The 26,367-nt window shown below is 41.2% G+C and overlaps 1 protein-coding gene across 9 annotated transcripts in view; it reads left to right on the forward strand.

Annotated features, from left to right (window-relative positions):
- The window catches only part of COL11A1 (collagen type XI alpha 1 chain), a 256,244-nt gene extending 234,583 nt beyond the window's left edge, over nucleotides 1–21,661 (forward strand). For all 9 annotated transcript variants that reach the window (XM_090048879.1, XM_090048883.1, XM_090048880.1 and 6 more), the window contains 10 exons: nucleotides 5,525–5,578; nucleotides 6,962–7,069; nucleotides 9,175–9,228; nucleotides 9,326–9,361; nucleotides 9,484–9,537; nucleotides 10,276–10,525; nucleotides 14,192–14,304; nucleotides 15,123–15,191; nucleotides 16,156–16,389; nucleotides 19,885–21,661. In XM_090048879.1, coding sequence (XP_089905005.1) covers nucleotides 5,525–5,578; nucleotides 6,962–7,069; nucleotides 9,175–9,228; nucleotides 9,326–9,361; nucleotides 9,484–9,537; nucleotides 10,276–10,525; nucleotides 14,192–14,304; nucleotides 15,123–15,191; nucleotides 16,156–16,389; nucleotides 19,885–20,031 — 1,119 coding nt within the window. In that variant the 3' untranslated portion in view covers nucleotides 20,032–21,661. The remainder of the gene's footprint in view (nucleotides 1–5,524; nucleotides 5,579–6,961; nucleotides 7,070–9,174; nucleotides 9,229–9,325; nucleotides 9,362–9,483; nucleotides 9,538–10,275; nucleotides 10,526–14,191; nucleotides 14,305–15,122; nucleotides 15,192–16,155; nucleotides 16,390–19,884) is intronic.
- The last annotated feature ends 4,706 nt before the right edge of the window (nucleotides 21,662–26,367 follow it).

Below are 26,367 nucleotides of genomic sequence, written 5' to 3' on the forward strand. Positions count from 1 at the left end.
TACATGTACCATTAGGATCACTGACAGATTTGCAGCTCTCTACTGTAACTCATGGCACTTCACGTGAAGTGTCATGATATATAGCAACCTCCCCCAACCCAATAGATGTTCACTGTTTGGTTGGGGCTGGGGTTGGGGGTGGACTTGAGCTCCACTTTAGAGCTGATCTAGTAGACAGAGGCTGCATGTTTGCACCCCTAGCCCCCTCCCCATCTGCCACTCTGGTGCTGCCATCAGAATGGAAATGGGGAGAAGGTCGAGGAGGGAACTCTATTCTTCGGTTTGCGCAGCCTGCATGGAGGGGGAAGTGAGTGGATTCAAGTCTTCCACCTTGGGAGGGCTCTAATCTACCCACCCACCATTTTAGTGCAAGCTGGGCAAATCCTAAACTAGAGTTCCTGCCCTTGCCTTCTCCCTCTCCCATACTGATGACAGCACTGGGGGTGGGGCTGAGCTGCGTGAACCTAGCTGTGCTCCTGGGCAGGGACAAACAGAACTTAATTAAGTCACTTTGCTTTGGAGTGCCTTTATCTGAACACTCATTAAAAGTGCCTGAATGTATGACAAATTGACTCTCATTTAAAGTGGTCTGCAAGCATGCTCATCTGGCAGTGCATGGCTGTAGAGAACTTTCAACAGGCTGACCATGCAACACGTATCACTTCTGTCAGCACCTTAAGGTGACATGATAAACTCTGGCTCAGCTTGTGCCAAAGAAAAACAGTTCCTAGTCTCAGTGTTTACACATATGCCCAGGACCTCAGCGATTTGAGCTGGGGTAGGAACAGCCCTGGGCTGGCAGGAGACCTGGGGGATTAGCCCTGGGCTCTGGCTGGCAGCATCAGGTGGTGGAGGGGCTAGTTGTGGCACGAGCACGCTACAGTGGCACCAGGCAGCCCCCACATTTTGCACCCTTGTGCCCCAGCCAGCCCCTGTCACTGTCTACATGTGCACTTTGGAGGAGTTAATTAATTTACTGCACACTAATACTGGCACACATGTAGACTGTGGGTGCATTTACACATGCACTTTAATGCACAGTAGCCTATTTTAATGCACATTAAAGTGTTACATAAAAACCGTGCTATTGTGCTAATGCACAGTTAAATAGGCCACTGTGCATTAAGCATCTCTTAAAAAGCATTTACTTTATTGTGCATTAAGGCAGCTTAATGCACATACATTTAGCACCTCACATTGGAGGTACTAAATTTAATGCACATTAGGAAATGTACCTTAATGCATTAGATGCATCCTGCGATACTTTACTATGGACCTAATTAGTCAACATGGCAGTAAAACGCACATGTAGATGCACCATGTTACACATAACAGGAAAGCTCTCAGGAGAAAATGGAGAGGATTTTGTTTCAAAATGTTCCATAAAGTATAAGAACAATTCACATGATCTCCCATGAATTATGTGAAAATTGGGATCAGCAGAGTTTATAGTGTTCCCAAACGTTATATACTTCATAGGAACTATAGGAGGTGGGCCTGTTTCTGTGGATATCCTACTTCCTAACAGTTCCTTCCTGGCTCATGTTTAGCACAGCTCCACCATAGATTTGTAGTGGTCTTTTCTGCTCTATATGAGATCCTCCTTCAAAAGGGGATAGGTTTTCACTATACAAAGGGGTTCTATGGAATGTAAAGCTATATTAACTCCTCAGTTCTTGTACTTGGAACCAAGAGATGATTTTCATCCTTTCTTTCTACCCTTTTCTTATCCTTTTCCCTTGTCCTTCTCAACCACATAATTCTAGCTGTTCATCCATAGATTCAAGGATTATGTAGGAAACAGGGTTATAAAAGTTCTCCACTTTTTATCCAAGCAAAAGATCACAAGAGAGCAACTGATATGTGTAAAGAGTTTGTTTTTCCTCTTAGTTTCCCCTCGTAGACATGATATAATAATGAATTTGACATCATTTGCAGCCTCTTCTCTCAAAAGACTCAAATCTGGAACACCAAAAAGAATGGTATTGGAACAACAGCATAAAAAGCTGGCCCATCATCTGCTCACGTGCACCCAAATTATGTCTGGAGTCATTCTCAAACTATTCTTTTCAGGACCATATTCGACCACTATGTATACTTACAGCCAATGCTCAATCATGTCTTGGAGTTCTAAAGGAACAAATGAAAAGAGGAAAAGTTTTTGTTGTTTTTTGATTTTCTGTAATGTCCATAAGTAGAGAGTTTGAAAACAGAAGCTCTTAGGCCTGTAGAAAGGGCATGCATAGTTTTGCCTATTTTGCACTTTAACAAAGGGTGTTCCTCAAATCCCATTGGATCCTCCAGAGCTTCCTCATTTTCATTTTTACTTACTTGTGTCCAACTTTCCCATGTCATAGTGACCTTCTAACTGAGGAAGGTTAAGAATGACACTATTTGCTCTCAATTTTTAGAACTCGGAACATGTTGGTTCTAAATTAGATCTTAAGCAGCTCTTCTCTTCCTGGGTTCTAGGTAGCCTCTTTTAAAACTAAGTTAGATAATAAATGTTTTCGCTCGATCTGAGCCTTCAAGAGGCCGAGAAGTGATTACTACATTTAAGCTGCTTACAGACATGAAAAAAAACAGTTCCTTATTTTAAGTTTGGCAACCCCACACCCAGAAGAGGCATCACGTTACTTTGACCTGGCATGCCCAACATTTGTATAGATTGGGCACTTCAGCAGGGATTTAATCAGCTATTAGATAAAAGTGCCAAAAAAGCCCCGCTGAAGAGTCTGATCTATACAGATCTTGGGAAGCTGGGATGAACTAACATGCTTCCTCTTCTGGTAAAGTGCTGGTTTTTGGGGTTTTTGACATTTGTAAAGCAGCCTAATGAGCCTGTGTTCAGGGGTGTTTCAGAGGTCAGGAAAACAGATCTTCAGAGGTCAGGAAAACAGATCTTACGATGACAGGCTGAGAGCCATGGGACTCTTTAGCCTGGAAGAGCGTAAGCTCAGGGGTGATCTGATGGCCACCTATAAGTTTATCAGGGGTGAACACCAGGATCTGGGGGAACGTCTGTTCACCAGAGCGCTCCAAGGGATGACGAGGTCGAACGGTCACAAACTCCTGCAAGACCGTTTCAGGCTGGACATAAGGAAGAATTTCTTTACTGTCCGAGCCCCCAAGGTCTGGAACAGTCTGCCATTGGAGGGGGTTCAAGCACCTACATTGAACACCTTCAAGAGTAAATTGGATGCTTATCTTGCTGGGATCCTATGACCCCAGCTGACTTCCTGCCCTTTGGGCAGGGGGCTGGACTCGATGATCTCCCGAGGTCCCTTCCAGCCCTAATATCTATGAAATCTATGAAAATCTCTTCAGTGTTATGTTATCTCATGTTTGTAGTGTTTTATGTAATGGCCTGTGTATTGGTAGCCACCCATTAAGTAGTTTGTCCTAGCTGCTATAGGTCCAATTATAAAAGAAATAACAGCAAATAAAGGCATTGATTCAAAATGAACCACAAGAACTTCTTTTATAATCATTGTACTGTAAAGATTAGAATGTTGAATGGTATTAGAATTTTTATTTTAGGATCTCCTACGTTCTATATATTCTGAGATCTATTTACGTAGACCATAAAAAATTACATTACTACTCTAGTAACATTATAACACACATTTTTCATGATGTCATTTTAATGTTATGTATTTATTTGTAATGCTTCCATTTTAGGTATTTGTTTTAGGTGCATTGGTTTACAAAGTTAGTATGCCCTGGTTTCACATTGTCACAGGAGTAAATGGAAAATGCAAAATTATGTGTTTTGGAAGTCTGTGTCTTTACAATCCCTGAAAGCCTGAGGAAGTAGACTGCTTTCAAAACATATTGCCCACTTGCATTCTTATGGGATGTGCCTTAAGCGACTCTGCCGTTGAATCTTTGTGCACTGTTGGTGGGATGGCTGAACTTGACAGTGTTTTGCTCTGGCAAATTTTACAATAGAGCTGACAATCTCTATAGGTTCATAAAGCATGAGTTGTGGCTCAAGTTAGTTTATGTATTCTTCTGATTTAACAACATATCTCCCTACACAATGCTAACTAAGAGCTCTCTCCTATAAATCTTAGACAAGCAATACCATTGACCTCCACTGGATTATTCACAAGCTTAATGACTTGTCACAGAAGTAATTTTGAAGGACCAGGTCCTACATTTTCTCTGTAGTGTCCTGAGTTCTGACTGAATACTATGGAACTTGACATTTCTGGCCAATTTGTTTTGTTTTAGTCACCACTGTCATGAGCTTTATTTATTTTTGCTTTACAGGGGCCAAATGCAGACAAAAAATTGGCCAGAATCTTATTTTACTATGTTCCATAATCTGTAGCTATGGTGAGAAAAATCTCTTGCTATCTCTCACTGTAGGATATGAGCACCTCTTAGTCTTCACTGCATTATCTTCACAATACCCTGTGAATTGTGATTGTGCTATTATTACCATTTTTGCAGATGAGGAATTCATATATATGACCATATTTTTAAAGTTTTGTAAGGCATAAGTGACTTAGGCAGGTATCATTTTCAGGTTCCTTCATCTCAGTGGGCGCATCTACATGAGATGCTAACTGAGCAGTAGCCTAATAATACTGCACCATAGTACTTCACAGCTTAAACAGTGCTATTATGGTAATGCACAGTATTAGGCTACTGTGCAATAGTGTCACTAAAAAGGTGTGCACTAGCACTATTGTGTAGTAATGCCAGTTACTGTGCAATAATTTAGTTCTTGATTATACAAGTATTAAACTTAATGTGCAGTATCTACGGCACACTAGTGAATGTAGATATGTCCAATGAATCTAACCCTCCTAAGTCATGTGTGTCTTGTAATACTGAGCAGAGAAACACCTATTTAACTGGCTCAGACAGGCAGGATACACAGTGGTGTTAGAAGTCAAAACGTGGTCCCAGGATAGGGCCTTCAGCACTGGACAAAAACATGAGTTACTCTTATGAGAACAATAACAAAATAGGGAAGAAATTAATATAGAAATCCTGATTTACATCTGCAAGACATTACTGACACTGAGTAAGATGGAAAAAAGACAATTCAGAGAATTAAGCCAATTAAGAAGTCTTCTTACTGTTGACTTTAAATTGGATAGGTACAGAAATAAATAACTGATGTTGGGAAAGTAATTAAAAGCCTGCAAAGTGCTACAGGAGATAAACAGAATAAAATGGATAAAACTATTTGTTTCAATATCACATACTTCATTGGGTGTGTCCAATACCACATAAAGATTTTTAATTAACCTTTGTCTTCTCTTATGCTGTCCCTCTCTTCAATTTTCTAGGCTTGTCAAAAACAGCTACATGATTAGTGTAATGAATCATAAAGGACTCTTTAAAACATGTACTTAAAGGTTATCTTTTGCCCTAAGTTGTACAGGCAGTCATCCATCAACCACTGAATACCACTGTACTGAACATATCTTTAATATTTCAGGTGAATGCTATGAATGAAACATGCTGCTATTTAAAATAGTTTTTAATGTTTCTCTTGACTTTGTAGGGTCCACCTGGTTTGCCTGGATTGAAGGGAGATCCAGGTTCCAAGGGTGAGAAGGTATGTGAAAATTTCTCAAATTCTCATTTCTCTTCTGAGATCTTGTAATTATGAAATCAAATCTGAGGCTAAGTACAGATAGTCAAAAAGCCCACAGCTGAATCGATTCAATTTTTGCAGGTTAGTCCAACTTGCATAGAATGAACTGATAAGCAAGAGAATAGAAATTCATTTTTGATTCTGGAAATGTAGCCACATGCCTGCAGTGGCTCAGGCCAGAAGCTGGGAGGTGGTAGAGCATGCCTCCCTGCTGAGCCACAGCAGACACTTGGGTCAAGGCTAATCCTCCCATCATATAAAAGGGGGTGTGCAGGGGATGTGCAAAGCTTCCTGGGATGCTAGAGGATTGTGAGTTAACTTGACTCTGGAGGGGACCTGGGACAGGAGTTCCATAAACCCAATTTAACCTAAATCAGTTAAGTCTGATACTACATCCAGGTTTATCTTAAATTGGTTTTGGTCCTTTTGAAAGCAGTTGTGAACTTCTGTTGTGTTACAGGTTTGAACTAGTTTCTGATCACTTATACCAGCTTCTGTAATTTCTGTCCATAGCCTCGGTGTCATATTGCCTCTTTGTATAAAACTAAGAAAAGTAAAAAGTTATTCTTGGCCTAAAAGAATGTCATAGTGAAAGGAAAGCAAGCTCCTAGATACCCATCAATCAACTCCCTACTGACATAATAATAAAAAAATGACAGTTTGCATGCAACCATCCTAGAGATATTCAGAAAGTTTTTGCCTGTGACATAAATTTAATGGATCACAGTTGCTTTTTCCTGCTATTAAATGCCCACAGATTTTAAAAGGAGCATAATGAAATTAATTACCCACTTACTAATTACCCACTTGAACAAATGTATCTGCCATGTTTTACATAAAGGTAGACAATTGGCCACTTATTGACCATTAGGCCAGGGAAGAACTGTATTTAAGGGAATGAAGCTCATGATATTATTATATTTTATTGGGTAAGTGGAAAACATCTAAATGGATCTCTTTTATAATGAAGTAGTTGAAAGCTGTACTGACAAACAAGTGTGGGACATTTAAATACTGAAGAGTACCCATACATATTGTTAAATTAATCTTGACTCTGTTTCAGTAAAAACCTACCCGGTAGTACTCAGATATGTTTTTCACTCAATCAGTAGTCAACTATGCAGGTAATCTCTGAGCATAAAAGCATGAAAATGATCAATCAGTAAATGCATGCATCTGCAAAATATTTCTATATATGCAGTTTTCAGGATAAGGCAGTAAGTGGCATAGTGATGACTTTTGAATATCCTAAGCTATCAACATACATTACTTATTTAATTTATTCTTTTGCAAACTTTTATACCTTGACCTTCTATATAATTTTCCTCTCATGTTTTTTTCTAGGGACATCCAGGTTTGATTGGTTTGATTGGACCTCCAGGAGAACAGGGTGAAAAGGGTGACAGGGGTCTCCCAGGTGCACAAGGATCTCCTGGAGCCAAGGGCGATGTGGTCAGTAAAACAACATACTTTTGTTTTCATTCACATTCTGTACAAGCTTGTCCTTTCTGCAGAGCACAGTGGGAGAGAGTTCTATGTTGCAATACTTAATGGGTTTTTTTTGTAAGAAGCATTTAACCATTACTAGTTACTTACATTACAAGAACACCAGAGCAAGAAATTGAAATCTTTGTCACTATACAAGTATATTTTAAAGCTAAAAAGCTTATAATCTAGCTTCATTCACCAGACAAGATCCAGCAGGTGAATAAAAGCAAACAGAAGAGAGGCAAAGTAATCCATGGCATATTTTCATGTAGACTAGTTGTGTACATAGTGTGGTTCACCATCTGCCTCCTTGTTATCAAATGGCAGTATATTTCAGGCATCCTGTCAAAATGAGCCTTTACAGAGAGATTGAGAAGAAAAGAATATAGTGGCATCATTAACTCTGGAGGGTAAGAACAAGTGTGTACATGAAATTGGCGTAAAGTATTTTTAATAATAAAAAAATTATTAATAATGAGTTTAGGTTTCTCTGAAGCCCTCCCCATTTAAGCCAATATAAAAACTCCCATCAACGTAGTGGCTCTGGAATGGGTCACTTGTGAAGGGCTGTTTTGCTCTGTATTTGTGTATCTCATTATCCCAGTCGTTGCCCATTATGACAGACACAATGCATCCAGCATAATTTCATAGTTTTATAGTTTCATAGTAGCTAGGGTCAGGAGGGACCTGAACAGACAATCTAGCCTGACCCCCTGCCACATGCAGGAATGACTGCTGGGTTCACAAGACCCCAGACAGGTGATCATCCAACCTACTCTTGAATTTGCCCAAGGTAGAAGTGAGGACCACTTCCGTGGGAAGTTGGTTCCAGATTTTAGCCACCCTAACTGTAAAATATTGCCTTCTGATCTCTAACTTAAACCAGTTCTCCATCAGCTTATTACCATTGTTCTTCATCACCCCGGGTAGTTCTAGGGAGAAAAGGGCTCTACCTATTTGCTGTTGATCTCCCCTGATGAGTTTGTAGGCAGCCACCAGGTCCCGCCTCAATCTCCTCTTGCTGAGGCTAAACAGGTTCAGGTCCCATAGTCTTTCCTTATAGGGCCTGTCCTGGTGCCCTCTCACCAAGTGGGTGGCCCTCCTCTGAACCCTCTCCAGGCTGGCCACATCCCTTTTGAAGTCTGGTGCCCGGTACTGGACGCAGTACTCCAACTGTGGCCTGACTAAAGTCACACAGAGGGGGAGTATCACCTCTCTGGACCAGCTTGAGATGCACGTTTGGATGCATGACAAGGTATGGCTGGCCTTGCTGGCTGCGGTCTGGCATTGGTGGCTCATGTTCATCTTGGAGACAGTAATGACTCCAAGATCTCATTCTGCCTCTGTGCTTTCCAGAGGGGAACTCCCCAGCCTGTATGTATGCTGTGGATTCCTCCTCCCAAGGTGTAGCACCCTGCATTTGTCTACATTGAACCCCATCCTATTCTCATCTGCCCACTTTTGTAGTCTGTCTAAATCTATTTGCAGCCTCTTTCTCCCTTCCAGTGTGTCCACCTCGCCCCACACCTTAGTGTCATCAGAAAACTTGGACAGCATGCTGTCCACCCCCTTGTCCAAGTCGCTGATGAAGATGTTAAATGGTGTGGGCCCGAGGATCGAGCTCTGGGGTACCCCATTGCTCACATCTCTTCAGGTTGAGTACAACTTGTCCACCACTACTCTCTGGGTGTGCCCCATCAGCCAATTTTTTACACATCCAACTGTATAGGCATCAATGCCACAGTCATATAATTTATTGATGACTGTGGGGTGAGAGACCAGTGTCAAAGGCCTTCTTAAAGTCTAGAAAAACTACAACTATGGTGACCATCATCCAAGGATTTAGTCACCTGGTTATAAAAAGCAATCAGGTTGGTCAGGCAGGACCTGCCTTTAATGAACCCATGCTGGTTGCCCCTGAGCATGATCTCCCCTGCTGGCCCCACACAGATTTGTTCCTTGATGTTTCTTTCCAAGATCTTCCTGAGCATTGAGGTGAGGCTTACAGGCCTATAATTACCTATAGTTACTATTTGTTTTTATTTGTTTTTGTGCTTATGTTTCTTCAGGGCATTACTGGTCCTGCTGGTCCCCTTGGCCCCCCTGGTCCTCCTGGTCTACCTGTAAGTAATGAATCCAGAGTGTTTCAACATGTAACTTGTAGTTCAAGGTATTCCTAACCTAAATGCAACACAGTCTAACTGTGTGGTATCCTTCTAGGGTCCTCAAGGTCCAAAGGGTTCTAAAGGGTCTACAGTAAGTAACTCCCCTCTAAATTTGTTCTTCATTTTCCCTTATGTTTTCTCTTTTTTTAAAGACAATAATGTCTTCTGTATCCTTTTGGAACTGCTAATACAGTGTTTCTCACTGCTTTCTAGGGTCCTGCTGGTCAGAAGGGTGATGGTGGTTTACCAGGGCCCCCTGGTCCTCCTGTAAGTAGAATCCTTCCTACAGTTCACAGTGACTTAAAGATCCTGTTTCATGAGGGAGGCAAATCAGATTTTAGGAAGTTTCAGAGCAGAAAAATACTGAAGTGGGGAAAAATTTTCTGACAATGCAACTTTATGTAGGGAAATGCAAATTCATCAAAACCAAAATGTTTGACAGAAATACATCATCTGTAATCTATACGTATTTTGAAATTAAAAATGAAAAAAGTAGCTTTCAAAAAAGTTGAGACATTCCATTTCAATACTTGAAGAATGGAACATTTAGATGTTACATTTTGAAATATTTCCATTTTAATCCTTTAATTTTATTAAAATCTCAAGAAATATCTTGATTTCTTTTTTATTGTTTTCGCTTTTATGGAATTAAAATTTCAGTTGACCCAGTGTACAAGCTAGTGGAACTGTTGTTCATGGGACACTTCAGAAACATTTATTTTCATTCTAGAGGGTGTACCAAGAGCCCCCATTACTGCATCCCTTTAAAGTGCAGCAATTTATGCTTCCCCAAATGGCAGGTAGCAGTGAATTTGTCATCTTAAAGCTGTTCTTTTTAACTAGTTCATGAAAAACCCTAAGGAAACCTGAGCTAAATGAATAAAAAACAAAATTTGGAGTAAGACTGTTGAAGCCACCTCCAACCACATTTTCTATTGACCAGTGTATTTTTGCATTTGGAAAATAAGAAAAACAGGTAACCTAGATATGTTATTTCTTTTACAGGGTCCTCCAGGCGAGGTAATCCAGCCTTTGCCTATCCAATCACCCAAAAAGACAAGAAGATCTTCAGATTACATGTTGGCTGATGCAGGTGATAATATCCTGGATTACTCAGATGGCATGGAGGAGATCTTTGGTTCACTCAATTCTCTGAAGCAAGACATTGAGCATATGAAATATCCAATGGGCACTCAGAATAACCCAGCCCGAACTTGCAAAGATCTACAACTCTGCCACCCTGACTTCCCAGATGGTATGTTAATATTACATGACAAAAGCAAATAGACTAAGGTTATGATTTACTAAAGTGCACTGATATCTCATTAATTCTAGTTATATGGTTAATAGAACCTCTATGTAAAGTAATGAAAATGCTTATTAATTCTATTCCTTCAGGTAAAAAAAAAACTAATATCAATGTGGATAGAAAAATGCTGTGTCTATAAAGGGAGAATTTATTAAATGTGAAATGCAGTCTGGTTTTAGACGTATACCTTTTAAAAACGGCTTTGATAAAAAAAAAATTATACTGGAAAGAAAGGGAATACAAGTTTACCCAGTTATTTACAAACACGTCTTTTCCAAAAAAAAATGCCTGAAATTTTGTTGTCACCAAAGTCAAAAGAACAGTTTTTTTGCCCTGAGAACACATGAAGAAAAAAAGACTGAAGATTGTCTACCTTTATGTAAAACATGGCAGATACATCTGTTCAAGTGTACAAGGTGCGGTTAAAGGTCATATTAAGTGGCATTAAAACTTCATAAAATGCAGAGTTATATAAACTATGCACTTATGCTCAAGAGTGCATAATTTTTAATTATTTTAACAATTCAACACTTTGTTTAATTATTTTTCTCTCTTTTTTTTTTACTGAGCTTACCCTCTGGAAAGACTTAAATGAAGGCCAGTTTTCACACAACCGTCAAGTTTTTATATTTCTTCTACAACAATGAATTCAAAGTAATTTTTGTCTGGTTTTAAATGAGAGCAAAAATACATTTCGACAGTTTAATAATATTTATTTCATTTACTCTAGATAGATAAAAACAGATGGTTGCCTTGAAGAGTAGTTAAGCAGTATATGTGCTATATGAAAAGTACATATTTTACAATTCAGCACCTCTATAATAATAGACATCTTTTATAGATAATCTGACTTTATCATTTACTAGTATTTAGCTATTATTTGGAGCCTCTTTCATATCAATGTAGCTTTAATTTGGTTTAAATAAAATTAACTTATTTGTTTAATCAAAAAATCTCTTTGGAGTAAGGTGTCTATGGGTAGGACAGTCTGTTTAAAGTAAAAAGACTGAATCAAAAAAAGCTTTAAAAAGCTTTAAAAAGTGGCTTCCACTATTGTCATAAACATCATCCCTGTGTTTGATACTTTACAATCAGGGGACTGTATTGTTCAAAGGATTAGTGGGTAAATCTACACATAATGCTCTATTGCTGCAGCAACATGCTGTGATGACATAACATTGATGGGCAAAAACTGTGATGCCACAGGTATGTCACCATAACAACATGGTCCCGCATCATAATGCCACAGGAACATAGCTGCTAAAAATAACTGTGCAGCCAGCGTGGTGCATTATGGTCCGTTACTGTAATAAATGATGGTGCAGTAACAATGGTGCTGCATGACAATATGTAGACATGCCCAGTATACCATGCCTTTCACAGCTGAACCTGAAGTGACTCTTTGAGCCCAGATTTAAGTTACTACTCTTTGCCATTACTACCATTAGTATGAATTTAGCTGGTGGTATTAGGCCACATCAGGAGATTACTAATATGAATATAATAATTATGAATCCTCTGCTCAGAGACTCCTATCTGAATGGGGTAGTTATTGGACCTTAGCTTCACCTTCTACACTAGGTTTACTTTGCATCTATGAATGTTAACTGTGCAGACCCCATCACTGGTAAATATGGTGAAAGCTGTAATGGAGACAAGTGTTTTTATCTCAGGGTCCTCCAACCAAAAGTAATTAAAATATGTTTACCATCTAAAACTACATAAGGCTTCTCTAACGATAACTGAAGCTTTATGCGTAGATTAGAGATGCACCAATACATTATCCATATCATATTGGCACTGATAAAAGGAAAATTGACACTATCAACAATTGGCTTGTATTGGCTGATGTGGCTGATAATGTTGCCAGTAAATGCTGCATGTATGTACAAAGCTGCAGCCTGCACACAGCCAGGAGTGCAGCCCGGCAGCTTGAAGAGCAGTGTCCAGCTGATAAGTATGTGTGGGGGAAGGGGTGGTGGAAGGGAAGGGGTATTGGGGGGTACAGATTGAGGCCCTTGTGGTGAGGGAGGGAGAGGGGGATGTTGCAGGAGCAGGCGCTGAACAGCTGGGGGCAAGGCAGGGCAGGGTGAGGGACAGAGTCGCAAGTGGCTTGTCCAGTGGGCATGGAGGAGAGGAGGCAGCTCCCACCACTGCGTGCACCTGAGGATGTGCATGGGGGGACATGTATCCCTTGGATCTGTGTGCAGGGTGAGAGTGGGCTGCCTGCTGTGGATGAGGCCATGGGCAGCACTAAGCTGTTCCCTAAAGAGACTGGGCCAGGGCTGCACTTGGAGTAGGTGGGGCAGGTGGCAGCACTGCTGGGAAGAGGGTTTATGGGAGGGGGCCTACAGCCAACCCAAAATTTACCATAGTCCCCCACCCCCTTCCAGTGCTGCCCACACCACACCACCTAGCCTGACCATAGTCCTGGCCCAGCTGTGCATGCCAGGAAGAGTCCAGTGTCACCCTGGCTCCAAGCATGCAGTGGCAGCCCACCCTCATCCTGTGCACAGATCTGGGGGGGCACGTGCCCCTGCCATGCCTCCCCTCGGGGTGCACAGTGTTGGAAGCTGTGCCTCCCATTCCCCATGCCCTGCAGACAAGCTGATCATTGCTCCGTCCTACACACACTCCAGCTGTGCATCGCTTGCTCATGCCCTTGCCCCTCATTTCCTCCCTCACTGTGGGGGCTTCGATCTGCCCCCCCATGCTCCTTCCCTCCCCCTGCTCTCCCCGTCCCACAAACTTACCAGCCAGATACTGCTTTTGGAGTTGATGGACTACATATCGGCAATCAGATCAATATCAAGTAATATGGCTCATTAATAATCAGCCATTGGTATTGGCCCCAAAAATTTTTATTGGTGTACCCTTAGCTTAAATAATATAATGGTTGAAATATCTGAATCTGTGGCAGTTTTATTAATGTTGCAACTACAGATAAACAGGGTAGGGTGGAAATAGGGGCAACAGTCTGATCTCATAGTGGACCTGACATCAGAGATGGGAGAGAAAGTCATTGTGTACCTACAGTCTCCAAAAAATGCTCACCTTGGCTGATACAGTGTGTGCCACCCAAAATACAGGGTTATGCTTAAATGGCACAACCCAGTTTTTAGACCTCATACTGCTACTGGAAGATAGATCCTTAACATTGTTACTATCTGTTTTTCTCGCAAAGTGTTGAAATATTTTGATTACTCTATGATCTGAAAGATCTGACACCACAAAAGTAGAAAGGCATGCCTCATATGCATCTTTTCTTTTCCTTGTAGTGGAAATGTGAAGACTGCAAAATATTTTAGCCTCTTGTGATACTAGCATGTAGTTCCTCAAAAAATGTACCAGAAACATTCAGCAGTTACAGCCTGAAACAAAATACAAAAAGAAAGCAAGAAGAAAAAATTGATTTCGATGCTGTTTTATCCTTTAAAAAATATCAATAAAAGTAAAAAACAAACAAATTGAAATGGTTAATTCTCAGCCTTGAAGATAGAAGAATTATATCTTTTCAACTGAAAATCTTTTAGAGCAGCATTAGATGGCAGTAAAACATGACTCTTTTAAATATATCATTATTGGAAGCAAATCCTTTATCTTTCATTTTAGGTGAATATTGGATTGATCCTAACCAGGGCTGCTCTGGAGACTCCTTCAAAGTGTACTGTAATTTCACAGCAGGTGGAGAAACTTGCATCTATCCAGATAAGAAATCTGAAGGAGTAAGTACCAATCTGTATTTTGGGTTGACTGTTGTCAGTTCCTACTCTGCTGTTGCAATATTGAACCAAACAGGAAAATTAGACTTTCACAATTTCTGTTTATCTGCCTTTCTTACAGACTAATTATTACATTTGCATTTGCATAACCATGGATAAGGCAATGAAATGATACACATAGTTAACAAATAGCCACTTTATTTTTCCTTTGCTCAGATTTTTTATGCACCTGCTTGCTAGCTAAACTTCTGCTGTAGCTCAGGATGTAACACAGCTGTGCAGCCATTTTTAATGATAGCATAAGCATTAGTCTGGCATCTAAAAGATAAACTTTTTGTCAAATGCTACACTTTCTTGCCACTTAAGTCTCATTAAAACCTTTGCAAGATTCTCATAGAACATTATCTGTAGAATCGGATAAGAGATCCACACTCACAGGAATAAATGGCAGGGAGCAAGTAGTGAAGAAGCAGATTCATCTTTTAATGTCAGTACCAGTTCAAACTCCTATTTTAGACATCCTGTGCTAGAGCGTTTTTACCAGTAACTTGAGTGAACCTGAATCTTAATAGGTAACCATACTCTTTTTCCTCTTATAAACAGAAATAATCTCATTATTTTTTATTCAGTTAGAGTAAACTAATATATAGGCATTGTACCTCTGTCTAAACAAAGTAGCTATTTTTAGAGGTTTGTATGTGTCTTGACAAACTTTTTAAAGTTCAGTACCTCAGGAAAGGAAGATTCATTTTATAGTTCTTAAACATTTTTCTTTCTTACCTGTATTTTAAACACTTATATTCCATACTTCTTCAATACAGGTAAGAATTTCAACATGGCCAAAGGAGTATCCAGGAACCTGGTTTAGTGAATTTAAGAGAGGCAAACTAGTAAGTAGTCATCTTTTTGTATAGGTGTTCACAGACAAGGTACATGCTGCTAATGATGAATATTCACCAGTGATCTTGATTATATAAATGCTAAAAGCAATTTAATCAGCTCCATTGGAGAAAAGGAGCCTGCCCTATGCTGTTCCATCTACTGCTCTGCAAATATAGCAACAATGCCAGTGGCAACTCTATAGTTGATGACTTTGCTCTCAGTGCTGGCAAACTTCACACCATCATAGAGCTTTTGCAGAGCAACTTGAGTGCAACTCTTATGCTCTATCCAAGAAACTGAAATAGATTTGAGCATCATTAAATGAGTAGTGTATTTGCTTGCATACTACATGTGCCCAAATAAGACATGCACCTTGTGTTGCAAACGACTAATGAAACAGATTTTTCCAGAATTGTGCATGAAAGATAACTGCATGGAACAGCTGGCTTGCTCTCAGTCAGTTCAATGTCAGCTTCAGACAAAAGGTAGAGGTTTTACCCTCTACTCTTCCAATTTTACTCTTAATTTGGTAGTGGCTGTGAGAGGGTTAAAACTGGATTCTGCCTCTGCTGGCAGAAAAGAGGAGAAAAAGACTCCTGGCACTTATTACAGGGCATCCTCACTTCCATCCCAATGCAAAAATCAGCTTTCCCACTGAAGATGTGTGCCCGAATTTTAGAGGGCTGATATTTAGAGAAAAGGTAGGTAGGGTATGCAAAGAAATATGATAAAATAAAAATATAGTCACCACTAAATGATTCCAGAATAATTTTCTATTGCAAGCTTATGGAATATAGAAGGGAGGGTTCTCTGTATGGCTACAATAGGATGCAGCTTAAATGTATAGTTCCATGTCTTAATTCTTTACAAAATGTACTATAAAATTAGCAAACTATATTCTGTTTATTTTTATATTTTTCTCTTTTGCATTTTAGTGAACCAAATGTTCATGTACCTACTTATATTTTCCAGCTTTCCTATTTGGATGTTGAAGGCAATGCCATTAATATGGTCCAAATGACATTCCTTAAACTACTGAGTGCTTCTGCAAGACAAAATTTCACTTACAACTGTCATCAGTCAGTAGGTTGGCATGATGCATCATCTGACAGCTATGACAAAGCGCTGAGGTTCTTAGGATCAAATGATGAAGAGATGTCTTATGACAACAATCCTTACATCAAAGCTCTTCATGATGGTTGTGCAGTAAGTATAGGCTCAGAATATTCTTTTGTACTTTAATATGACAGGTTAGTTTAATAATCCAAACAGGTCCTTCTTATGCCAGCTTCCTTTGGAGAAAAGATTTCCAAAAGTTTTATTTTTAATAGTCTGCCATTTCAGTAGATTTTAACTACAATGAATTAGTCCCTTATTTCAATTTCATGAAACTATTGAGAAAAAAGTAATAACCATATATCAAGCAATGTCAAGGGTAGGAGCTCTTGTCTAATTTCAAGACAATGCCAGTATCTTGAAATTAGACATTTCTTATTGTAGATATAACATAATGAAGAAGTAGTAGAAAATAAGCATCACTGAAAGAGGCATCACACTGATGGAATATATTTACAGTCCAAATCAATTGATGTAAGGGGAGAATATAATGTAAAGTAGCAAAAGCATGTATCAGGAATCTGTAGCATGCATCCAAGGCCTATGAATCAATTAATTTGACATGTGGCATTGTTTACCTAGAATAGGAATAGCAGAAATAAAATCCAGGTAAAGTGCAGAGAACCCACACTTCTTGCAGCTCTCCTTGTGCCAGTTGGTGTGTTTCACACATACACCAGCTATCTAATCATCTCTTGAGGAAGGTATTTGGTCTCCAAAGGCATAATAATATTTGTTATCTTCCTTTGTCAGATGCCATGTTTTAATACTAATATTTTTGCCATGAGTTATCTAAGAGTATATCGAGGTACATAACAATAATCACTGTGATGATTATATACCACTGAGAGAGCTAAGCATTTTAGAGTTAATTATAGAGAAGCATGTGATAAAAGAAGCAAGTATCGGTAGCAAAACCTGAAAGCCTTCGGTTTCCTGCAGTGAATTTAATATGGTTTTAACCTGGTTGTGATTCAGAGACAAGGTTAATTTAGTTGGCTAGTGATCATTTCATGGCAATAACATTCTGGTCTATGACTCCTTCTCTTCAATCTGTGCCTCTCTTTTTATAAACCATCTCAGGTTTTTATATAGCTCTTGTCATCATGATATCTATATGTGTGGAGCTTCTGGAGATGGCACTGGTTGTAGTGCCATCAACAAGATGATGATTATGACAGGGAGCTTGATGCAGCTGTCAATTTAAGAAGGGAGGCTGCTTAAGGAGCAGCCTGCAGGTGTGGCAGGGGCTAATGAGGGAATCACCTGACCAGAAATGGGAAACAGCTCGAGACAGATAAGGCCAGGGCCTAAGCTGGTTAGGCTATCTAGTCCCAGGAGCCACAGGGCAAGGAGCTTCTGGTAGCAGGGCTGCAGCAAGGCTTCTGCCTTAACATCTGAGCTGGGGTAAGCGGTGCTGAGCCCAGGAACAAGACAAGCCTTGGAATAGATAGACCTGGGAACAGGAGTGGGTGAGCCCATAACCTGGAGAGGGGCACCAGAGAGTAGAGGGCCAGGGTGCAAGTGGAACACCCGAGAGGGGCAAGGCAGGCCTGAGAACAGGGGTCAGGGCACAGCCTCTGAAGGGGGTGAGGCAGGCTTTTGAATAGATAAGCCTGGGGACCTAGGGAGAGAGAGGCTTGAGCCCTAGAGAAAGACAGAGCTTAAGCTAGGGTGGCCATTTGTCCAGTTTTATAGAGAACAGTCCAGTTTTCTGGTCCTCTGTCCTTTATTGATATGAAACCGGATGCCTTTGTGTCCTCTATTTTTCACCACTTGGAACCCCCTGCTCCTCCACCATTGACACCATCACAGCTGCCTGTGGAAGCGCCTCAGTCAGCCCACCCCTGCTGCTGACACTGCCGTGGCTGCCTGCGGGAGCTCCCCACTTGGCCCACCCCTGCTGCCAACACTGCCATGGCTACCTGTGGGAGCTCCCTGCTTACTGCCACCATACCTCTGCTGCCAACACTGCCACTGCCACCTGCAGGAGCTTGCCATGCCCCCCCAGCCTTTGGAAGCATGCGACATTCATGATGGTGGGGACAGTTTCAATAAATACAACTGTTCTCTATTCTTGAGGTACCTCAGTGGCCACCCTAGCTTAAGCCCAGGAAGGACTAGGTACTTGGGAGGGGGTCCAGTGTCCGGGGGCACTAGGTACTCAAAAGAAGGTCTGGTGCCTGGGAGGAGGACAAGGAAAGTCCAGCATCTAGAGGGATTAAGCACCCATGAGATGGTCTGGTGTCTGGGGGGTGGGGGGGACAGGGGAGTCCAGTTCAGAAGGGGGACTAAGCATTCGAGGGAAGCTCCAGTGCCTGGGGCCTGCCAGAGGGCAGAGAGTTGTTTTAGCAGATCACCTGTGAGGTGTAGCAGTGCTTACTGGGGAGGATGGAGCCCATAAAAGTAGCCCTTAAGACCATGACCACAGGCACCTGTGGTCATAAGAGTAAGACCAGGCTTGGGAAGCCCTGGGGCAGCCTTCCTTTCCTCAGTGTATTTAAGTGGGTTTGGCGTTCACAAATATTTGAAACCATGTATGCCGAACCCAAGAATAGTAAGGGTTTTCTGTACTTTCTTAATGTCCCTGAGATTGGGATTTAGATGAGGAGCCACTACACAAAGTTCAGTCCAGATGAAAGCATTCTCTACAGGCAGAAAGCAGGGAGGAAAGGAAGGGGAACTGCTGTGAGAAGTGAAGATAACTTCAGAAGATCAATATCTAGTGTTTGTTGAGGCTGTACTTACTACAATCCAGTCTGGATTCTTATCCCATTACCTGGGCTAGCTTTTATAAGTCTGCGTCCCTCAGTAGGTTTACAGCTTTGTTTATCACCTTTGATGTTTTCAACTCACCTTCCTCTCTCTCAGCAGTGCCCTCTCCTTTACTTCCTCTCTCCCTGTGCTTTGTATATAACATATCTTATTCCTTTCTGTTTAGTACCCTTGCTCTCTGAAAATCCATTCATAGCATCTGATAAAGTAGGCAGTAGCCTACAAGAGCTCACCCCTCTTTGAGTAAATTAGTCTATAAGGCAGAGGTGTAGCAATGAAAATGGGCACCAGGGCAGCTGTGACACATGGAGAAAGCAGCAACTTCCAGCTGTTGCTGTGCCACTGGTGCAATCATGTAGCAGCAGTGGGTTTTTTTCCCAACCCCCTGAAGTCAGTGCCTGGGGTGGCTGCTCCCAGAGAAGCTGAGTATGTAGGGGCCAAGGGCCCTGGCCCCACTCAGGAAGAGGGATGTCACCTGAAATGTATAAAACTTTCCATATGTCCCTCATGTTAGGCCCCTTTCCTCCCCACCCATTTGTAAAAATAAAAGTTAGTGCCTATGGCTGCTCCCATTGCCCTGCCCTAGGTATACTTCTGCTATCAGGTGCCACACAGCTTTGCTTTCTGCCTTATTTCAGACCAATATGACTAACTACCTCATTCTGTGCAATTAATATAGTTCATAGCATGTTCCTTTGTTATCCATTAGTTTTGTATTTTAAAGGTGACTGAAAGAGCTATGCAATGTGTTTTGTACTTTTATGTATAACTACATTTGGTTTTGTTTTACTTTTTTTCTTTTTCATACAGTCAAGAAAAGGCTATGCGAAGACTGTGATTGAAATCAATACACCTAAAATAGACCAAGTGCCTATTGTTGATGTGATGATTAATGACTTTGGTGATCAGAATCAGAAGTTTGGATTTGAAGTTGGTCCTGTCTGTTTCCTTGGTTAAGTTTAGGGCAGAGACCAGAACAACAAACATTGTGCCTTGGTGCTACCAATCCACTTTATGCCACATGCAAGTTTTGAATAAGGATGGTTATAGAAAATCTGTCTGGCTGTGTGTGTATATCTTACCTAGAAAGTACTTGTTGCCCTTGTAGGGCCAGAATCACATAACTTAAACTTATTTGGAAAATCATGAAGGACATAAAAATGCTGTGGCAGTGTTAGACAGCATAGGCTAATTTTATGAACACCCCCTTTGGACTCTTCAGGTGCTGTAAAAAAAAAAAAAAAAAAAGAATGTCATGGTGCTCCTTTCATTACAACCAAGCGGTGTTAGGAAAGTGTTTAACAAACTGTAATTATTCTATGTACAGTACTGTACTGTTGTTTCTCTGTCCACTTCCAAAACTTGCATGTGTCTCTGAATTGCATCTGGCTCTTATTTTATAATTGCAAAATGATGTTGTCAATACTGTGTATGTATTATGAAAAATAAAGTTGTAATTGACAGTGAATCCAATTCAATTTCCTGATTAATAATAAAAGTCCCTTTGTATATATTGATGTTGAAGAGCTTTGTTATTTGAAGTCACCAACAAAAAAACTTTGGGTGACAAAACTGGAAGATGTTTGGCAGCACACTTAAAACAACACTTCTCTGCAGATACTACTTTATGATGATAATTTCAAGAATGAATGCACCCGTTAAGGTGCTGTATTCCATGGTGCTATACCTCAGACTTTTATTTTCCTGTTCAGATTTCAGAATTTCTTAAGATACCTGTATATACCTAAAATAAGTAAGTTTATTTTTGGGTGTGGGAAATGCGTATGAAAAAGGATGAAGGGGAAAAAAAAAACAAAAAAAAGCTTATGCATAAGAAATCTGTTCAAGTCTATGTGAAGTAAATGGTTAGTCATATAGCCTTCCCTTTTTTGTATCTCATCTTCATTGTGCTTCTTTGATCCACATAAATATTAAAACTGGATTCTAAAAATTATTTATGGATTTGTGCAGTGTTTACTTGGATTTTATGTGAACAATGATAAGTATTTGCTTCCTGAAACAGATACAAAATTCTACACGTAATACCCCATATATGATTTGTCCATCCTGCAAATGTGATTTTTTCCCCTCCTTATTTTTTTCAAGCTTAGGGGACACAATATGTCTAGGTCATGTGATTCTACCTAGTTGCCAAGCAACATATGAGGGAACTGCTACCTACAGAGCTTGTTTCTGACCCAAACTGTTACAATTTGCAATTCAAATCTCCCAAAAAGGTGGGTTTGTCCTTCCTTTAAATATTGTTTAGGTAGTGGGAAGTAGAAATAACATTATGACTTTACAAAACAAATCCTTTTGTAATTATTTTTCATAATATATGTAAGACTTGAAAATAAATGTTTGTTATTTCTTATATAAATTGTTAACTTAATTGGTACCAGATTCCACTGGCTCATTTCCAAATGGTATTTTATCATGCAAGATTATACGTGTGTAAAAGTGAGATTTAAAAAGTCAACTTTTGCTGTTCAGAATTTCTTATATTTTTGAACCAAAGTTTGTAATTGTCACCTCAAAGAGGGAAAATACAAATTTTATTAATAAAATCAAGTCTTGTCTACCTGGATTGGTCGCTCTGTTTCTTCAAAATACAAGAAATGTTATATCACCCTTGGCACTGTAACTGCATTATGATTCCAGACCATCCAGAATGAAATAATAATAATCCTAATATATGTGTGTAAAGCATTACACAAACACATCATGAACAGAAGTAAAACTAGTAGACTCCTCTTCTGCCAGTGGTTGCATGTACTAGGACTGGTATGCTCAGTTTTTATAATCCCTCTTAAAGGCAGTAAGGATTTGTGGGTCCAGCAGTCTTCTTGTTCTCTATATCAGGGCCTAAACTTCTTCCCATAACCCATTTCTGATGTATTTATAGGACTCCTGTCCTTGTAATATCTGAAAACCTTGCAATCTTAAAATAAATGTATTCTTACAGCACACCTGAGAGGCAAGGAAGTACTGCCATTTTGCAGAGAACCAAGACAAAGGACAACTTAGGAAAATATCCGAACAAATATTTAGATGCCAGAAGTGAGGTGTTTCAACACCTACATTTTATGTGTCCCAAGGGTAGATCCAGAGTCCTTTATGCCTATAATCTCTATACAGTGCATGGGAAAAGCTAGTGCCTCATAATGGATCCTGAATGAGGAGAAGACGTACTCAGAGTGGAGCTTCCCAAGTTAGCTAAGAGGCCAGAGAGAGTACTCGAAATTAGCATGGCCCTCTCAACTTGTTTTCAGGGCAGTCACCTGACAAGAGGGTAACTAGGGATCCATCCTTCAGTTAAGGAATATTTTTATATTTTATTCAATTAGTATTTTATGTTATATGCATAAACAATTTTAATGCAAGGATTTGAAGTCAGATCTCCTTTCTCCCAGGGACCTACACTAAATTTTATATTACAGAGTCAAGTTCCCTTTTGCAGCCTCTCTCTTGACCAAATGGATTGTGAATTATTGGACCTATACTATCTTGCTAAAAATAACAGGAGCATTGCCAGAACTCATGACCTTGTAAACTGTGTAATCTCTGGGGGAGACAGGTTTTAATTTCTTTGAGCAAAGGAAAGCATTGAACTCAGAACTACATCTTTGGTATATTATTTTACCCCCAAGGCTATTACATAAGAAGGGACACCACTTCTGTGAGTTTTAAAAGAAAGTGATATAGTTTTTTTTTTTTCTTTTGAGAAGCCACATCCTGTAGAGATGTGCAAGGTAAGCTCTGGAAGAATCCATTAGATTGAGCCTTTGGGGGGATTTAGGCACATGAGTGATTAATTCCAGATTTTGTTGGTATTAGGCAAAAGCAAAATGCCAAATTCTATTGAAATTAGGCAAAAGCAAGATATTGGGCTGCTCAGCATAGTCAAAACAGAAACATTTCTGGGAAGTGCAGAACTTTGAAGAAATTAAAGATAAAAAAGATACCTTTAGAAGTTTAGGCACCTCCATTGTTAGCCAGCAACTGTATAGGATTTACATGATTACAGTTTTGAATTTAGGAACCCCTGTCCTTTTCTGTATCTGACCCTGAATGGCATGGTTCAGCTGTTAAATTTGAATGTGAAATGCCGCTTGATTTGAAAACCTGACTTGAACCTCAGCCTCCTGAAAGTGAAACTAGGGTACTAATCACCAAACCACTTTGTCTCACTCTCCACATCCAAAAATCAAATTGTTCTTCAAATAACTTGGATATTTCAAAGGTACAAGCTGTCCTTGGGTCATGCTTATAGAGTTTCAAAGAGAAGTTCAGGAAAGTTTGTACCTGTGGGTGCAGACAGAAGTGCAACTCCCCACTGTAACTCTGAACATTTTGCAGGAAGCATTTTGAGTTACAATAATTCTGAGTTACAGGATCTGGGGGAATGATTGTTCACCAGAGCGCCTCAAGGGATGACAAGGTTGAATGGTTATAAACTACTGCAAGACTGTTTCAGGCTGGACATAAGGAAGAATTTCTTTACTGTCTGAGCCCTCAAGGTCTGGAATAGTCTGCCATCAGAGGTGGTTCAAGCACCTACACTGAACACCTTCAAGAGAAATTTGGATGCTTATCTTGCTGGGATCCTATGACCCCAGCTGACTTCCTGCCCCTTGGGCAGGGGCTGGACTCGATGATCTTCCAAGGTCCCTTCCAGCCCCAATGTCTATGAAATCTATGAAATCCCCAGGACTAAACAGAAGCTCACTGTTGGTTTGTGGGGGGGGGGGGGGAAAGGGGAGGGTAGAGAGCAGGTGGAATCTACCTGCTGGCTACCAGCCTGCAGCCAGTTTTCTCTAACAATGGCCCCTGATTCCTGCAAGTCTACACTGTGTTCAGAATGAGACGGGGAAAAGGGAGCAGAAGGAGATCATTTGAGGGGTTCCCCAGCCAGCACTGGAGAGTGGGTGGGTGAATTGGAGCCTCCCTCCCCCCTACACACGCACACACTGGGGAGGCTCCAATACACCCATCCCACCCTGTAGTGGGGACTGAAAAATCCCCAGACTGACCTCTTTCCACGCCCTTTCCCTCCTCCCCATTTCAAAAACAGTGATAGGCTGGCAGGCAGGTGAACAGAAGTTACAGAAGACCCTCCATTTTGAAATGTCCTCACTGACTCAACATGCAATTTTCACCCAATCAGCCATTTTAGAAGCAGTCTGCAGCCATGCAGTTGTGTTTGGTTATGGCTGTAGACTACCTTCTGTGGTCAGATCAGGGGAAAATTGTCACTTCTGCCCTTCCCTATGTTCCTTATTATTTATTCTTGTGTATGTGATAGACAAATGTTATTTCCTGTATCCCCCCTAGCCCATTTACTGTTTTCAGTGTGTTCTCTTTGTTCCTTAGGAACTACAACATTTCTTGACAAAAGAGTGAATAGTAGGACACACAGAAAATAGTGAGTCACATAGAAAAAGTGGGGAAGGGGGAAAGCTCAACCAATTGTATAATTGATTAATTGGTCCTCAGAGCACAAATTTTATTACTCTTAGCCTTTTCCACTGGAGAAAAATAGATTCCTTTAATTGGCATTACTAAATAAATAATAGAGAATCTCCACTGCACACATCAGTAGAGAATTTTGGGTTGAAATTGATATGCTAATAATAGTCTTAGCTGTACTTGGTACTCTGTAGAAAGGAAAGTGTTAGATATAAAAATAAAACCCCAGATTCATTGAGTGACCCAAGCTGCCACTGCCACCTTCCATGCATGGCAGCCAGGGCTTGGACACTACTGACCAGATGCAGCTGGTGCTCATAGAACAGAGAGGGGATAGGATGATCCCACATACCTGGCAGCTGGTGGGGGGGCCTCCAACAGACCTGGGGGGAGAGAGGGCTACAGGTCAGGAGTGAGGGGCACCAGCAGGGCTGTGGGACCATGGGTTGGGAGTAAGGGGAACTGGCAAGGCCAGGGCCTGCAGGTTGGGAGAGGCAGCAGCAGGGCAGGGCGGGAAATTGGCTTGGGAGTAAGGGGCAATGGCAAGGGCAGGGCACTAGCATATTAGGGCTGCTCAGTGACACAAAGTAGCAGGGGTGGGGGGAGAGAGAGGAGGGCAGCTGTAGCTGGTACCATATCCTGCTAAGCAAAGTGGGCAGGGGCAGCTCTGATTTTCCATGACAAAAAAACTAAATAAAATGTCAAAATATATAGGTATTTAGAATCTATTTTATTATAATGATTGAGGAACTGGTAGGCATCCAAATTGTGTCCAAATTGTAAATATATTAATAAAACTTTGTATCAACTAATAACTATACCTATACATATATGTACATATAGTGGCATTTCATTTTAATCATGGGAAAACACAGATTTGGGGGGTTTTAATCAGAAGTAACATATCACATAGCAAACACAAGGAAGCAAGTGATTTTGCTATTAGGCTTGTGCAAAGTAGCTAGTATTCACTTTGGATTTGGATTTGGATTTGGCCGATTCGGGGGGCAGTGATTCAATTCAGTGATTTGAGACACTGTCCTGAATTGATTCAGCTGCTGCTGAATCGCCGAATCTCTGAATCACTCAGGCCCATCCCCCGCCCACTCTCCCAAGCCCCGGCCCCTTGCTGCCCCAGCTCCTGCCACTTTGAAAAAAAAAGCCCCATGCCATGGGTGCTTCAGGACAGGGGGCAATACCCCACTCTGCCCCATGCTGCATGGGGGGCTCTGCATGAGCCCCCTGATTCCCCCCATTGGCTGACCCACCCACTCCAACTCCAGCCCTTTAAGGAAAAAAAAACTGAGGAAAATCCCCACTCACCTTTCCTGCCCAGCAGGGGTGATTCCCACTGTCCCACAGCATGTGGGGGGCTCTTCCATGAGCCCCCTGAAGCCCCAAGGCCACTGCAGGACTGGTGAGTCCTGGGGTTTTTCTCTTTTTTTTTCTTAAATGGCTGGAGCTGGGGCGGGAAGGCAGCCATGAGCGGGGCTGGGGGAGTGAAGGGAGGGTCATGGGGCTCATGGCAAAGCTCCTTGTGGCGTGGGGCAGTGGGGATTGCCCCCACCCCGCCCCGCAGCCCCCAGAGACTGGGTGCTTTTTTTTTAAAGCACCAGAAGCTGGAGCTGGAGGGGCAGCCCTGGAGGGGCTGGGAGAGTGGGTGGGGGTTGGAGGGGCTGGGGGAGCAGGTAAGAAATAATTCCTGGTGGGGTCCCCCCATAGTCCCCTCCCCACTTCTCCAGCCCCCCTCTGCCCCCTACTTACCTGCTCCCAGTCCAGCTGCAGCTCCCTGCTGTAGTGGGCAGGGACTCTCCAAGTCTTTTC

Source organism: Crocodylus siamensis, chromosome 5 (genome assembly GCF_052110815.1).
Source record: "Crocodylus siamensis isolate JL-2025a chromosome 5, ASM5211081v1, whole genome shotgun sequence".
Taxonomy (NCBI): domain Eukaryota; kingdom Metazoa; phylum Chordata; order Crocodylia; family Crocodylidae; genus Crocodylus; species Crocodylus siamensis.